The 16805-nt window shown below is 36.4% G+C and overlaps 1 protein-coding gene across 2 annotated transcripts in view; it reads right to left on the reverse strand.

Moving 5' to 3' along the window:
- Window positions 1–16805, reverse strand: part of MAN2A1 (mannosidase alpha class 2A member 1) — a 106184-nt gene that overhangs the window by 76846 nt on the left and 12533 nt on the right. For both annotated transcript variants that reach the window (XR_010994551.1, XM_068176774.1), the window contains exons 2-4: window positions 15577–15837; window positions 8679–8823; window positions 739–910 (exon numbers count right to left, since the gene is read on the reverse strand). Coding sequence is in view for 1 of the 2 variants with exons in the window: in XM_068176774.1 (XP_068032875.1) it covers window positions 739–910; window positions 8679–8823; window positions 15577–15837 (578 nt within the window). In the remaining variant the exon portion in view is untranslated. The remainder of the gene's footprint in view (window positions 1–738; window positions 911–8678; window positions 8824–15576; window positions 15838–16805) is intronic.

Here is a 16805-nt window from a genome sequence, read left to right on the forward strand (position 1 = left end):
TTAATGCATACTGCAACACATGCATCTCAAAAAGGGGCATGAGAAGGAGGGTATCACAAGGATGAGCTAAGAACTGTCAAGTAAAAATAAGAAAAAAAGTCAAGTAAAAATAAGGAAAAAGATCCAAACTGCAAGCTTATCCAAACAGCCTGCTTCTGTGTCCCAATGCCTAGGCAAACCTTTTACTTCTATATTCCATTTTGATTCATGATTTTAAAAATTACTAAGAAGAGCAATGGTGTAGAGTATGTACTACTTTACCATTAAAGCAGTTCCATGTTTATAAAAACCCTTTGTACTTAAACACAAAAGAAACTCACAAATTTTTATTCAAACAAAAATCGCATAAAATCTTCATGTGTTAAAACAAGAAAAAATACCATATATCAGTAGCTAGTTTGACAGATGTATTTATTTTATTGCCAATTTCTTAGTGTGATTTCAAATAAAGATTATAATTGCTACTCCCTTACAATTTTAATGACATGTTCATGGTTGTATATGGGAACTTTTAGTCAAATTTTTAGGCAACTCAGTAATTTGACTCAGTAATTTGTCTCCACTTCCTTGAGTAGATTCTTATTTTGCAGCTGGGAGAAAACCAAACCAATCCCAAAAAGTCGGACCTGAAGCAGTTAGTCCATTATTCTAGCAATTCCACAACACAAGTGAAATCTCAAGTTTACAGTGTAGTCAAATACACAAAATCTCAAAACAATAAAAGTTCAGTACTCAAACCTTTTAACAGCATCTTTTTTTTGGCTATCTATTCCATCCCACCATTTTGAAAAGTAGGAAATCTCAGACCATATAAATTTCCTTCGGTTGTCTTCTTGCAGTTTTATAACCATGTTATTTAAAATATGCTGTGTCTGATCTCTGAAGTAATCATCAAAAGTCTTCAGCCAACCTAGGAAAAAGAAAATATAAATGAAGCCTCTTTAGAGAACTGGCTTCTTAGTCTCTTTAGAGAACAGTCCCTGAGAGAACTGGCTCCTTTTCACTCCCCAGAAAAAGCTAAGTAAAGACTTCTTAAAAAGCTTTATGTGTTATGGACAGCTTGAAGTGCTAAATTTCCAAGGAGTTTCTTTTTACAAAAGATTACGTTTTATTTCCTAAGTGTATAAACATATGGAAATTATTAGACTTTTCACTTTCTAGTTTTTCTATGCTTTGCATAGTAGAAAATTTGATTAACAGAATACATAGACTCAAATAATTGTGCTTCAATGAGATGCAAAGGAAAAAGAAATTTTAACCACATTTTCAGACTTTACAGTCTTACATAAAATGTTTTAACCTCTTCATAATACCTTGCATTAGATGCATCTTCAAAGAACCTGTAATTATAGCTGAAAAAATTAAGTCTGTCTACTTACTACTTACTCTATAGTGTCACATTCCTACTCCTATCAGCTTTTGTCATGTATGCCCATTTTAAGATTTTGTGAAAGCTTCCACACTATGTGAAGACAGCACTCCAGATAAACATTACACAAGTAATTCCACTCTGATTTACCAATTCATTTCTGCAGAGCCACTGTCTTTCTAACAGTGCCAGTTTGCTTACAGGATACAGGATTTGGCTGTTATGCAATGACATTTTATTGTTTCAAGGAAGTTACATAAATGCAAAAACTTTTATTACTAAAAAATAATTCTCAAATTTAGTTTAAAAAATAATTTATAATTAAACAAAGTCTGACTATTGACTCAGAAAGGATATATTATACATTCTTTTAGGGATACAAAACCCCAAACATTCCTCTTAGATGCAGAGATACTGTTTTTAATTCACAAAAGAAGAAATAAAACTATAACACTCCAGAGGAAAAGTTCTAGGTCATTCTTTTTTTCCTTTTACAGATTTTTAGCATTTAGAGGACTCATCACTTTTCACATAAGTTTCTGTACAGATAGACAAGTGAGGTCTAATCTATCTTAAAAGGGGAAAATGCATTTTTTCACAGTAGTTAATATGAGGGCTTAAAGCATAAAATTAAAACATACTTTCTTTAGAGGAATGGAAATAGCTTCATACAAAAAAACAGTTGACAGTAAATTACTGCTATGCAATAGTTTAAAGGACAAAAAAAAATGTGATGAATAATCTGAATTTGTAATCAAATTTCTTTTTGACATCTTCCTACTTCAGTCTGGTTGGTTTTTTTTTTCTTAACAGATGCTTCTGCTCAAAAAATCGAGATCACAGAGCAAATTATTCTTTCTCAATTCTCATTTACTTTTCAACAAATCAAAGGAATATTTTACTGATAATTACATTAAAAATATCCACATGTATTAAACTACCAGTTTATAGCTTCATATCAGAAATTTCTTCTGCAAGAGACAGTACCATCCTAGCACACAACTAAAGGAGGATAAATTAAAGATATCCTATGATTTTTCTGCACAGAAATATATCATCATAATAAACTATTATGAAATATTTTATATTGAAACAATAAAAGCAAGTTTACATTAGTCTTCTGAAACATTCTTAAAAACATTATTAAACCAGCCTAACTGAAACATTGAGTTAAATGTCAAAGTAACTGACAAAAGAATACAGTATGATGTAGGAAGAACAGTGTTATAATGAAATGATTGTTTTGTTTTAACATACTCATTTTATTAAGCTAAGGAAGATTGTAACGTGGTTAACACACTGAACTGAATACACTCCAGAGAGTCCTAGGAAATTTTTAGAGGTATTCGTAGATTTAGCTGAAAGCCAACAGAAAGCCCTCTGAAATGTAATTAATTACCATACATCTACTTATTTATGAATTGAACAGAACATTCTGCATTGAAAAGGGCCTATAATGATCACCTAGTCCAGTAGCCTGACCATTTCCAGGCTGACCAAAGAAAATGTTGTTAACGGCATTATCCAACTGCTTCTGAAACAACCTCCCCAGGAAGCTGCAGAGAGCAGTGATGTCACTCCTCAGCCTCCTTTTCTCCAAAATGGACAAACCCAGTTTCCTCTGCTGCTCCTTACTAAACAGCCTTCTACGAGTTCTGTGTCCTCCTCTGGGTGCATCCCAGTGCCTTCACATCCTTCCTGAAGTGTGCTGCTCTAAACCAAATGACTTACAGAGACTCTTCAATTTTGCATGGAGACATACAATAAAAATTTAAAAAACAAATCAAAAGCTAAACAAAATAATGGATAAATCAATGTATAATTGCTAGCTAGAGTATTATTTCACACCTCAGTCCCTAATAGAAGATGAAAATCTACAACTGAAGTTCATTCTTGTGCTTGTCCACAAACTAAGAATTTGTTCCCAGGCTGGAAGAAAAGGTTTACCATTTTGAACAGGAAACTTTCAATACAAAGGCAGTTTACATATGGAAAAATTGCAATGATTTAAAGCTGCAATTATCAAGACTAAATATGCTATTAACAGCAAAATAACACTTGGTGGTTTAAATGTACATAAAGCTCTTTGTCAACATAAAAATCACAAGATCACAGAATCATTGAGGTTGTAAAAGACCTCTGAAATTATCAAGTCCAACCTCTGACTAACCACCACCTTATAAATCATACCATGACACTGAGTGCCACATGCAGTTTTTCCTTTAACACCTCCAGGTATGGTGACTCCACCATTCCAAAGTTTAACAACCCTGTAAACAAAAGAAGAAATTGTACGTCTTTCATATTATTATGCTAGGCTTAACTTAATACATATTAAGGACTTTGCTAGATATTTTCATTTTCTGCCAGCCTATGTGATAACAACAGACAGTATACACTGCTGAGCTGCTTGCCTTTTGATTCTCTCTCTCATGTTTGTCCTCAAAAGTGTGGAAACTTGCTATCTCCCCCCACCTCCATGAGATTTATCATCCTTATGCAGCTGCTTGTTTAATCGATTTTTCCCCCACTGTAATGTAATTTTACTTGGCTTGACAGCAGACTCCAAGAATCATGTCTGAATATCAACACAACTCATTGTTCTGCAAAAAATCCTGAAACATTTTATTAACTGATTTGCCACTATTCCTGTCTACACTTTCAAGCTCAAAATCTTTTTTGAAGCTCTATCAGCCCCTTGCACTAGAGAAAGGAACTTTTGTATGTTAGCATGGTTGACACAGATGAAGAGATAAAAGGAAACTTTCAGGACAAAATGAGAACAGAAGCTGACAAATTAGTGTTATTCCAAAAGTAACTTTATTAAGCAAAAGCACTTAACAATTTGATCATGACAAGGATCACACATCCATTTCTATCAAAAGTATTTAGGTACACCTTACATATGCCTGCAAGACTCCTGGGGTGGTTTTTTACATTTGCATTTTTGTCTTTTGGTTTAAAATAACTGATTAAATAAAACAAAATAGGCTTTTCAATTGCTTACTTCCACAAGTCACCCTCGAATGTTTAAGAGGAAATGTGCCTTTAAAAAAAATTCTAGCTTTCCAGAAAATAAAAGCATTCTCTTTGCAAATATATTAGTGGAACTTCAGTTCTTGGTCTTTAAAATGTACACCCAAGTTCGTAAAAATTATCAGTAATTTTTTTTTTTTTACATTTATGCTTGATTCTCAACTAACTATTTCCTGTGAGAAGACTGTTTTGATAGCTGAGGAAGTAAAGAAATTGTCTTTACTTTGAGGATATCCTTGTTCTTAATGACATCCAAGCCCTACAAAATGCAAGAGTAAAAGGTTTTCAAAAAAAAAAAAAAAAAAAAAAAAAAAAAAAAAAAAAAAAACCAAACCACACAAACAAACAAAAGGACACGTAGCCATGACTTCTTACCTCTAAAAGATGAGCTCTAAAGAACTTAAGCATGGTGTGCATGTGTGTTTAATTGATCATATTCAGGCAATAACAATAAGGCAAATACCAGAAACAAATCCAAAAGCTAAGTTTTAACCTACATCTTAGTAAGTACGATTACATATAAAAATAACTTGGCATTAGCTCCTTTGTAGATTCAGCATTTTAAAAAGTCCCTTATTTTAAAGCAGACAATATATCACACATTATTATTTTTAATACACCTGATTTTATTTTTTTTAATTTAGAAGTACTGCATCATTCTACAATGTAAAATATAGAACTGGCATACAAGTTAATATGTTATGGATGTTTCTGACATAACACTTCAGTGCTAATTTCACCAAAAAGTATCTTTTCAACAAAGATGAATGACTCATAGCCAGGACTGTAAAATAAAACTTTAAAAACCTGATGGTAAGGCAATCTCAAGTTAAAACTAAAAGCTGTATTATATTGTTTCTCATTTTTCTGTTTTACAAAGTCAAATCAGAGAAAGTCCCCCAAAACACTCCTGTGTTAGAGCATTCATTCAGATTCAAAAGGAATTAAATAGATGAGCTTCTTGTTCCCGCAAAATATGTACCAAAATAAAATAATTTAGGTAGATGAAAATACACAGAAATTAAAAATGTATGACAGTGTATTTACTTTTCCAACAGCATACCTTAACTTGTAGAAGATCTCTGCTCAAGGTAAAATAAGAATGGTTTATCCTAATTTCATAAGCATAACTAAAAATTTGAATGATTGCACATTTTACAAAAAGTAAAATCTGCCATGATCTGTGAGGTACTACCAAAATTATAATTAGACTTCTTACATTTAAGTCTTATGCAAGATTTATTTTTGTTTTTGTACATATCAAATCTGCTGCCATCATAGCTAAGACGGAAAGGAAATTTCTACTAATGAGCAGACAAAAGTGTCCTTTCTGTAATAGCTCTTTTGATTTTCAAAGGAACTGCACCTCTTCTGCAAACAGAGAAATATTGAAAAATAAGCCAGGAATAAAGCTCTAATTTCCCTCATTCAGCATGTCAAGAAAAACTTGCGAGCTCCCCATTTCTTGTATTTTGGTGGGTCAGACAACAGCTTAAGCAATCTCTGTGCTGGTGAAGAAGTCCCCAGAAAAATACATCCAGACTCAGCTAACAGAAAACATACATGAAACTCCATGGTGTATTAACAGCATCAAGTTTTATGGTTAAGTTTTCTTAGATCTTAACACTGACTTAGGTCTATATAGATTTCCTCCTGAGAAATGGAGACCGTCTTAACAACAAAAGGTGATTAATGCAAGTGGTAGTAAGGCAAAATTACCAATGTCACAGATAATTGATGAAATATTAAAAAGTAGTGTTTAGTTCTGACCTTTGTGCCCATACATTTCCATATGGGTTGAGAAGCAAGAGAAAAATCTACTTCAGTCACTTTCAATTCCACTTAAGTGCAGCTTATACTAGGTCTGTAACCACCATATTCAGCAGTGAAATACTGGTACACACATATTTTAGAAAGCTCACAAGTCTCAATTCTTAAATAATTTTATGAGTAGTCATTACCAAAATTATTATAGATCAACAGATAGCAGAGGTGTCTTTCCATCTCTCCAGTCATATCCAAACCTCGTATTTCAAGTCCATGTGTGCTGGCTGACAATCTCGCCAGCCCTGATCCGAGCTCTCCCCTTTGCATTTCAGCTGCCTCCTCCACTTCAGGCAGCCACAAAACACCACAGCTGAAGCAGGTGAGAGCCAACATAAGGGCTCTGCCAGCACAGCAAGTCATACACTCACTCTTAATCTGCTCCTGATGGAACTGCCACCTATCTGTGATAGCTATCATCTCACACAACAACCAAATTTCTCTCCATGGTTTAAGATTAGGACATGCTACTGAGGTGCTCAAATCTTTATCAACTGCCAGCAACTAAAACAATTGTGCCACCACTGATCAGAAGCCTGAATGAGACCCACTCTCAACCCATTTCCCTAAAGGGAAACACTTTAGCTACTGCAGAGAGAAGCACAGAGACCCCAAGTTTGCAGGTCATGGTTAAACTCACACAGAAGCAGTTAACCCAGATTTAGCATCACAAACTGTTCCAGAGCACTGGTACATTCAGTCATCCCTCCAAAAAAGAAGGTGAAACTTAAACCCACCACCTTCCCTATTGATTGTGTTTCACAGATTCACAGAGTGACATGGATTGGAAGGGACCATGCAATCTCTAGCCCCACACCATGGGCAGGGATGCCACCCCCTAGACAAAGTTGTTTCAAGTCCTTTTCTTTGCCTTTGAGATACACATTCTCACTAGCATACCTGGTTATATGAAAAGTTAAAGAGGAAGCAGTCTCAGATGAGAAAAGATAAAATCTAATGAGAATTTAAAGCTTCTGCAGCTGATATAGTTATAACTTTACTGATCCCATTTCTTGCTAAATATCTTTCATGTACATTGAAATGACCCAAACCTGCAGAAAAAGTACCTCATTACTTGAATTGACACTGGTGAAATTATCAGCAAATCTCTTCACAGCTTACCTCAGGACATTACCCTGCAGCTCCTAAGCCTCATGTGCCTGAGAAGTTACCTCAGCCTACACTGTACACAGGGTGTTTGCTCAATTCAGGTAAAGACATTCCAGGAGGGCAGATGTGACACCAAGCAACTGGCCTCTAGTGGACTGCCATCAGTCCTGTACCAGTTAGGATGATCCCAACAGCTTCAGCAGAAAACGGGAGACAGATAAACTCCACACCCCATTCTAGTAGACCCCAGAGAATTATAAGTTTTGTATATCGCTTTAGGATTGCTTTGATTCATTATGTGCCTGTACAAAGTTCCTTCTTTCTAGGGAAGTCTTTAGGAGAACTACAACCAGAGAGAAAATAAATGGACACGGGTTCAAACACAGTTCAATAAATAGGCAGATCTAGGTCTATACTGTGATTATTTGCTCTGAATATTTTGATCATATCCATACTGCCATAATTTACCTGTCATAACTGGACAGTAATATAGTAATTCCACATTCCAACATTCATTTTCTTTAAGAATGCTACATGCTTGCAAATAAAGGCCATTTATGTTCTAACTACCATTCCTTCACTTAGAGCCACAGTACTTCATGCAACAAATAAAATTTTAGAGAGATATACAGGAGTAAAATTTAATATCACTTAAATTGTGGCTTTCTATGACAACAACCAGTACTACCAGCCTCCCATGATCAGTGTACATGTACCAGGACCACAGTGTAGCAGTATAATTTGCTTCTTGGTAAATTTTACCAAGAAGTCATTCCAAAATAAAGGAACACTTCTCCATTTTGTTTATTACACTGTAAACACCCTAGGGTGGAAATAAAATTATGTAGGTATAGCTAGATTTCTGTTTAAATCTAGACTTTTCATTATCCCACTATAGGTTGGGGCATGAACAAAAAAAGTAAAGAAGGTGTCAAAAACTTCAGATTTGCCATTGTCACATCTTCTAAAAGTACATTTCTTTAGCACAGGCTAAAGATTAAATATCTATGACAGTCCAAAAAATCAGAGTAAGAATTCATGATATTTAATGCAGCAATGTATAAACTGAATGTATTATGAGAAATCCATCATTTTTCAATTTCAACACTGAAGTTCTGCTCCAGTTAATAAATTCAGTAGACATACAACTTGTATCATAACAGTTGTCATTGGAAGTCAGTGGCACTTAAATCATACATCTGTTTCACTGCCTTGCAAGATTTAAATCTAACATATTAACTAGTATGCTTCAAAAGAACCCAAATCTTAACAGAAATAGCAATGCATTTCCTAATCCAAAAGCCTCTAGATCCTCAAATCAATTCAGTTAACATATTACCTGGATCATTGTGTGAGTGAGGCACAACAAAAACTTGAAGTGGTTCACTGTCCCATTCATTTTCATTGTATGTGATATCAAAGCCTTGTTTCCAAACACCACCATCTGGATTATCAAAAGGAAGAATGTCATAGACATCCAGCATCTAAAACAGAGAAATTAAAGGAATATAAAACATGAAACAGTTATGCTATTAAAAAACAAAGTTGTTTTCACGTAAAATGGATCTGCTTGTTCATTACAGAGGGATGGATGATGTGCCAAATGAATAGAAAACTGACAAATGAGAGCAAGTTTCAAATCACACTAGGACACCAAAGACATAGCTGCCAGGAAGAGGAGAATTTGGCAGGCTCTGTACTGAGGAAACTGACATTGATTAGATAAACAGTAGGATTAAGAGCCATAAGTCACAAAAATTATGGCAGCTCACAGTGGCATTGGGCAGGAGGATATGAATAGGATTATACAAAATAACAGAGTACACTAAACAGGGGAATGCAGGAAATGAAGGAAATAAACTGAGCAAGAAGGAATGACAGCATAAGAGAGATAGAGGCAAACATCAAAATCGCAAAAAGGAACTGAAAGAAGTTACCAACAAAAATGCTGACAACTATAGCCAATTTGCTATAACAAAGCCTTTTGTACATTTCCTGTTCCCCAGTACACTAATTGTACAAGACACATGTCACTTGTCAATGAAAACAAAAAGGTCACAGATAAATAAAGCAACACTAGAAATACCCAAACAAGTTCCTATGAAACTTAAGGAACACCATATAGCTTCAAAGAGAGTCTACTAATATGAGATTCAAGAAAATTGTTTTTGTAAGGCTTTTGTTTGCTTTTAAGAAAGAAAACAACATACAAACATGAATTTACATCAGACAAGCAATTCCTGACAATCTAGTTTAATAACTAAACTTTAATCAGTTCCAACCCATGTTAGAATACAATTGTACACCTGACAAACTTTCTACAAAAACCAATTTATTTACACAAAAAAAGGACTCCTACTGCAGTCATTCATTACTTGAACACTACAAGAGTTAAACCTTCCCAGTGGTAAGGTGCTTTCTGTCCTGCTAGGAAAACTTAAAAAAACTACAGACATCTGCAACAAATATCTGAATAAAGAAATTAAGGCCTAGTTGCAATAGTTGACTTTGGCCTCCACCCAGCTGTTCTCTCATTTTTCCTTATCAACAGAACATGGGGAAAAATATAAAATATTATGGGTGAAGATAAAAACAGGGAGGTCACTTACTAATTTTCATTACAGGAAAAACAGACCTGACTTTGGAAACATTAAATTAATCTGTTGCCAATTGAAATAGAGTGGGATAGTGAGAGATAAGGCCATAATGTTTCCTCTCTGACGTTCTCTCCTTCTCACACATTTTGCCTGCTCCAGCATGAGAGCCACAAGACACAGCATGTCAGGAACTCCTCCAGTGTGGATCCCCCACAGGCTCCAGTTCCTCCTGAAAATATCCACCTATTCTGGCATGAGGTCCTGTCACAGGTTTCAGGGAAACACTTCCTCCACTATGGTCTTCTCAGCCTGCTCCAGTGACTAGAATGCCTTCTCGGCTTCCTTCATTAAGGACCATGGTGTTCACAGGATGGTTTCTCCCGTTTTTAGCCTTTAGACTGTCAGGCAGCATTTTACCCTTTCCTAAAACCCATTCTGCCAGAGGTACTGACATGTTTTGCTGATGGAGGCTGTACCCTATGATGGGTCTGGAGATGTGTCTGGCACAGGGCAGGACTGGCCTCTCCTCACAGATACCGGAGACCCTCACTGCCAACACCTGGACATCTGCACCCGGAGCATTCCACCCTCACTTCTGTGAAACACTTACTTAAGAACAGTCAATAAAATATATATTCATCACATATTCTTTACAAACTTCATTTACATAAACAAAAAATCCCCAACATTTCCCATACTAAAATCAAAGTGACATAAAAATCCTGAGAAAGGGAATTTTTTACACATACCCACATACAAGGTAAATCTCCACTCCTTGCCCTTTCATCTCATAAAAACAACAAAAGAATCCCCATAGTTATTTCACTCTGGCAATGTTCAGTCCAAATTTTGGCCATACCACTCCTTATCTCTTAATCCTCAAGACACTGATTCTGGTGCTTAAAGGAAGAGCAGTGGGTTGACCTTGGATGGGTTGGAATCTGACAGCCAGAAAAGGTCAATCCACCACAGGCCCTTAGCTTAAGGTATGAAGGAAACTAAGTAATGTAAGAAGGGAATACAACACAGTAATCCTGCATCTAGCAGAGCCTCAGCTGGGCCTCCACTGAAATCAACTAAAGCCAGATCAGGCTGAAATCCCTACACTTACAAAAAGAAATCTAAAAGACAGAAGTTAAATCTTTTTTCTCTTTCATACAACACCACCCTCAGTAGGAACTGTGCAAAGGATTAATTGCAAATTGCATCATCACTTGAACAAGTTACATGATTGCAAATGAAGAATAAATTCCAAGCCAGTTAGTAAAAGGCAAAAGAGGTTAAAGACAGTATTTCATGGAGATATTTTAGATTCACATCTAAGTATAAAATACTGACATAGCAATAAAGGACTTTTTATAAACAGTAGACAGTAGAAATTCAAAAAGGATACTGCCTGTCTTCATTGTGACTGCTTCAGAAGACAGCCATGTTGCTACAAGCTTTTTATTAAAACATTGGGAAGGTCATCAGTTATCTTTTTTCTATATGGGTTTATTCTTCCTCTATACTGAAGGACTCAAACTGCTGAAATTATATAAATCTCATGAAAACACTGTAACATCTTGTCATGGTTTGACATGGAAGTGATTTTTTTCAGGAAGTTGGGTCAAACCAATCAGTGGTCAAGTTTGGATATTGGCACCTGAAGTGACCACTGAAGATAGGGATACGCCTCTGAGAACACAGGGGGTTAAAAGCAAGAACTCCCAAGAGCTCTCTCTCTTTGGTTCTGGTCAGGGTGCTGTGCAGATCTCCCCTGCCCAGCCATGGGGCTGGGTGGGGGAGGGGAAGCCATGAGGCCTGGTCGAGGTGAGCCGAGGGGTAGAAGGACTGGAACCGAGCCAGCTCCTGTGGACGGAAGGGTGGAGAGAAGCGGAGATGTCTTTGTCATCCCCCCCCCACCCAGAGGGAAGAGATAGAGAGTCCGGACGGCACCTGTAACTTTGCCGGCGCGGAGGAGAAGGAGTGGGGGGGAAGGTGCCCAGCCTTGGCCTTGGGAATCGGCTGCTGGGCAGAGATATCAGCCGTCCAGGGAGTCTGAGCTTTTAACCCTTTCCTGAGAAATGAAGGCTTTGTAAAATATTACTCCTCCTTGATTTGAAGTAGAAGAGAGACAGTCTGGGATCCGAGATGATGGAAGAAGAAATTCTCGAGTTGGAAGGAGATGATGGAGTGGCTTGTGGCTGGACTTTTCGTGTTAGCCATAGACTGAACCAAATTCTCCTAACAGAAGATGCACTTAGGGGGGTGCATTGGTGGGTCAAGAGACCTGTTTCAGTGATTACCAGCAGAAGAGTGGAGAGAACAGAGGAGAGTTGGAGAAGGTGTGGAGAAGCCCTCTATCTTCAAGGAAGAAGAAGAGGAGAAGAAGACCTCTGTTCTTGAACCCTAAGCCCCAGGGGAAAGTGGGGAGGAATGTAGTCCCAAGATGAGAAACTGAACTGTTGTCTCTTTTGGTCCACGGCAAAGCATCCTTAAAGGAGCCCTATGAGCAGTCTGTCCATGCACGGTGGTGAGAGCACTGTGACATGGAAAGGAGAGTGTCACCTTGGCAGATTTTCTCCGGGCGGTTGCCATGTGTGACATGGAAACACAAGGGTGGCAATTGTGTTTCCTGGGGAGTCTGTGGCACAAGAGAGACTCCTGTCTCCCTTGAAAGATTGAGTATTTGAATATCTGAAGGGTAGCAACTTGATCAGGATCCTGGGTGGTGTCTCACCGTTGAGTTTGTTTAGAAATTAGGTGGGAGGAGGGGGGGTGTTTTGGAAAGTCTTCATCCAGGATTTAGTGTTTGTAGTTTTTATAGTAGTAGTAGTTTAATAAAGTTCTTTCCTTTGTTACAAAGTTTGGGCCTGCTCTGCTCTGTTCCTGATCACATCTCACAGCAATTATTTAAAAAGGTACATTTTCATGGAGGCGCTGGCATCGCGCCAGCGTCAAACCATGACACATCTTAACAGTGAATACTAAACTACTGCTCAAAAGAAATAAAAGCTTGTATTGTGCCTCTTCAAGCAACCTTTTCAAAGAGTGACTGATGTCTCATTTTCAAAAAGAGGAACATTTCTGAGCCTGATGTTAGATGCTTCAGTATAGAAATGGACAAGAGGGGAAACATCTCACTGTATTATTTAAAAGACCCTCCAGCTCAGCATGATGACTATTGAGATTTCCATCTTCTCTAAGCACAAATGCCAGATACTTCTTGAACTACTACATGGAAAAAGCATCAGGTCATATCCATATTTAATCCAGTCATCTTCATTTTTGTGAGTTTATTACCTGTCTCTATTTATCTTTTGGGAAAAAAGTACACACTAGTCTTTTACCTGACTTAAATTATAGCATTTTCAAGTCAGCTTTATTTTCAGCTTCCAGTTCTGTTACAGTTTTCTACCTACTTACAAACAGCACAAGTAGCAAGTAAACAATTTCTTGATTTATAATTCCTCCATGAAAAGAACATCCTTCAGCTGTCCAATCTGAGAATCTTTTGGTCTCATGTTGTTAGCAATTTGGTTTTTCTATTTTATGAAATCACATGTCTTTGAGTAGCAAATCTAGCAATATTTCTCACTGTACCATCACAAGGTTTCTTAATCCATATTTGAATACCTTCTTACAATGGTTTCTCCATTATGGGAGACTATAATCAACTTTCATGATTCATTCAGTGAAGACTCTTTTGCCTTCATTCTGTAAAGTTATTTTTTATCCAAACACTTAATCTCACCTATATTAGCTCTTACTACTTTCTAGTCTCTCATACACCCTCCTGAGAGACAGACATGGCAGAAGTAATGTAAAAAACTGTGGGTTTAAGTTAATGTTTACAAACAGCAGTAATTAACACATATTTCTTTCAAAAAGTGCTCAAAATATTATTGAAACTGTCTCAAATAAATTGAGCATGCAGAATACATCAGGGTTGGTAGAGTATTAAATAGTAAAACTGTTTTTAGTTTTACTATTTCGATCACTGATTTAGATCAGCTTGTTAATGCTTGTGGTGTTAGAGTAATTCTACTAAAGTCAAGGTCTTAGATTCCATAACTGAAATGCAGTTCAAACTCACAGGATGGGAAACTAACTATGTATAGTAGCACTATTAAAGTGACTTAATGATGGCAGTGAATAACCTGCTGAGCAGAGCGTGCAATGCAATGACATAAAGAACATTAAAGCCCTCCTCCCTGCACAAGGAAGTAAGGAAAGTGTGAGTAGGGGAACAGTATGTTTGCTTCTTATGTACATGCAAATGTACATAAAAGTAAAGAAAATTATCCAAAATTAGTTTAGCTACATCAGACTCCCATTAGGTAGGTAGTAGGTAGTTGGGTGATATAACTATATCCTGCAAGCGTGAAGCAAAAAACAAACAGCAGTTTTAGAAAATATGTTTTACCTTCCATTCATAACATGCCCAAGAATTTAAGACAACATATTTTATCTCAAAATTAATTTACTAGATCTTATTTTTAATGCACAGAAAAAAGTAGATCACCTAACATGGTAACAGATTGTACGGTGAATAACCTGTTAATAATCCTCTAACTTGTAAGCTGTAACCACTGGTCCAGATGTTTCACTTCCCTGCACAGAAGTCTTAATGCCTATCAGACACACAAAGTGGTGTTCAGATATTGCCTTTAAAAAGTCTATTTTTTCTATAAAAAACATTAAGGTAGTGCCTATCCCTGAAGAGTTTAAAGGTATTAAGCATGATACATCAGAGGCTGCAATTGTTCTAATTATTGTATTTATTTGTCTGAAGTCCATTGTCTTTTTCCTGCAATAGAAATACTTCAAATTCTGAAATGAGAAAGCTGGACTTGAAATTTAATCTTTGTTTTAGAGTACTATGAATATTTATAGTACTCCCACAAGACTCACAAAAACAGTACAGATCACAAACTTCACGGAGTATTCTCAGTGCTCCTGAATCACTCCATTAAAACTGAATATGGAAGAGTCCATGAACTCACAAGCATCACCAGAAAGCAAAATAAATTCAACTTGAAGTGTTTGACTTTAAAAACTTCAACCTCCACAGTTTATGCCAACCAGTCAACATGGTATATGCTCCCCCTTTCTGATCAAAGTGCCTGTACAAACTGGAGACACACAGGAATGCTGAAAGACAGAAATGACATTCAAAAGGACCCAAGATTTTTTTGAAATTACTAATTCTTGAACATTCTTTACCTCCCCATCAAGCTACATCTACACATATGCCCCCTAAAAGTAAAATCTATTTAAACCAAGCCTATCCACAATTTCCAGGTTATTTTTCATCAGTTTTAGAAGTGTTTGGGGAAACTCAAAGAGATTCTCAAATAAATTGTTTCCAAAGAACTGGTGGGGCAATAATCACCATGGGGATTTTTAAATTTTTTTAAAATAACTTTTAAGCTTTCTCAAATGTTGGCTCTTCATAATCATTATTAAATTTCCAGAGAACCTTTAAAAAAGTTATAAAGGAACAGTTTCAGAGCATCTGTTAAACACAGCAGTCAAGTCAACAACTCTATTATCTCTTAGTACCAAGATTTTAGCAGCAACTTGACATTTTCAGAATAAAACACATACTGACAGCTAAAACTCCAGCTGAATCAGAGAGAAAAGCATACTGCTTACCTGTACACCTGAACTGTGGCTTCCACTTTTCGAAGCAAACAAACAATCCTCTGAATCAACTGCAAGCAAAACTGAAGCAGAAGGGACCAACTCAGAAACAGATCCTTGACCAAAGTTTACAGCCTCTGGATTTTTTTGTCCATCCTTTACTGATTCACTCAGATTGATCACAGAATCTCGTATGTTCGAAATAATCTCATTATTTTCTGCCAACAGGCGTTCTAAATGATCTATTTTTTCTTGCAATATTGAAAGCTGGCCCTAGGGGAGAGAAAAAAAAAAAAAAGTAAAGTTTAATTATTTCTCAGGAAAATTCTTGACAGACTCAAAAAAACCCCAACAATAACAAAAAAAATTCACAATAGTATGTGATCACAAAGAAAATTCAAATATATCTCTATATTTTACATAAAGACAAATAAGGAATTGATGCAACACAGAAGTTCCTCTTTCCAGTACAAGAGAAAATAGCAAAAGATAAATTTTTCCTCTGAACTTGAATTCACAGCACTAGATTTAATCAGTGATACAAAGATACTCTCTAAAGTCTCAGTGTCAAGTAGCAATTATATCTAATTCAACTTTTTTCACATCTTTCATTTCCAAAAATCTGATCTTTTCATTTATCAGAACATCAAACAGAAAGCAATTTTTTACAAGTCAGTCACATCGTGATGGGATTAAGAGAATATTGTAAACATTTCAGGTTTTTCCCATACATGCAAAATATAAATACCACTTTTCTGATTTTCAGTGAAAGTTGGAGAGAAATTAACAAAAGAACTTCATGGGCATAAGAGATCCCTTAACAGCCTGATCACAGGAATAATCTGTATAATTGGACTATTACAATCATCAAGAAAATCCTGTAAAAGAGAGATCAAGCTAATGGCATTTTCAGTCAGAAGGTCATCTCCAATTGCCAAACAACAGGATTTTCTAGATATTCTACAGAGTTCCATAAGAGGAAGGCTGCAGAACAGCACTAGTGTGAATTGAAAGAAGCCAACGCATCTTCCAGTGCAACTTGGAAGGAAGAGACAGATCCCACAAAGCAATTTAATAGTATCTAATCACTGTACTGTTGGAATGCAGGAGGGAGCACAGCCAATCAAGACACCCCAAAACGCTACTGCCCTCTCATGTACTAGCCACTCCTTCCAAATTATTTGAGGGATGCTTTTTATCAGGCATGAAGGTGCTAGCTTTTACAGAATCAAAAAAAGCAA

The sequence above is a fragment of the Anomalospiza imberbis genome, chromosome Z (genome assembly GCF_031753505.1).
Source record: "Anomalospiza imberbis isolate Cuckoo-Finch-1a 21T00152 chromosome Z, ASM3175350v1, whole genome shotgun sequence".
NCBI classification, from domain to species: domain Eukaryota; kingdom Metazoa; phylum Chordata; class Aves; order Passeriformes; family Viduidae; genus Anomalospiza; species Anomalospiza imberbis.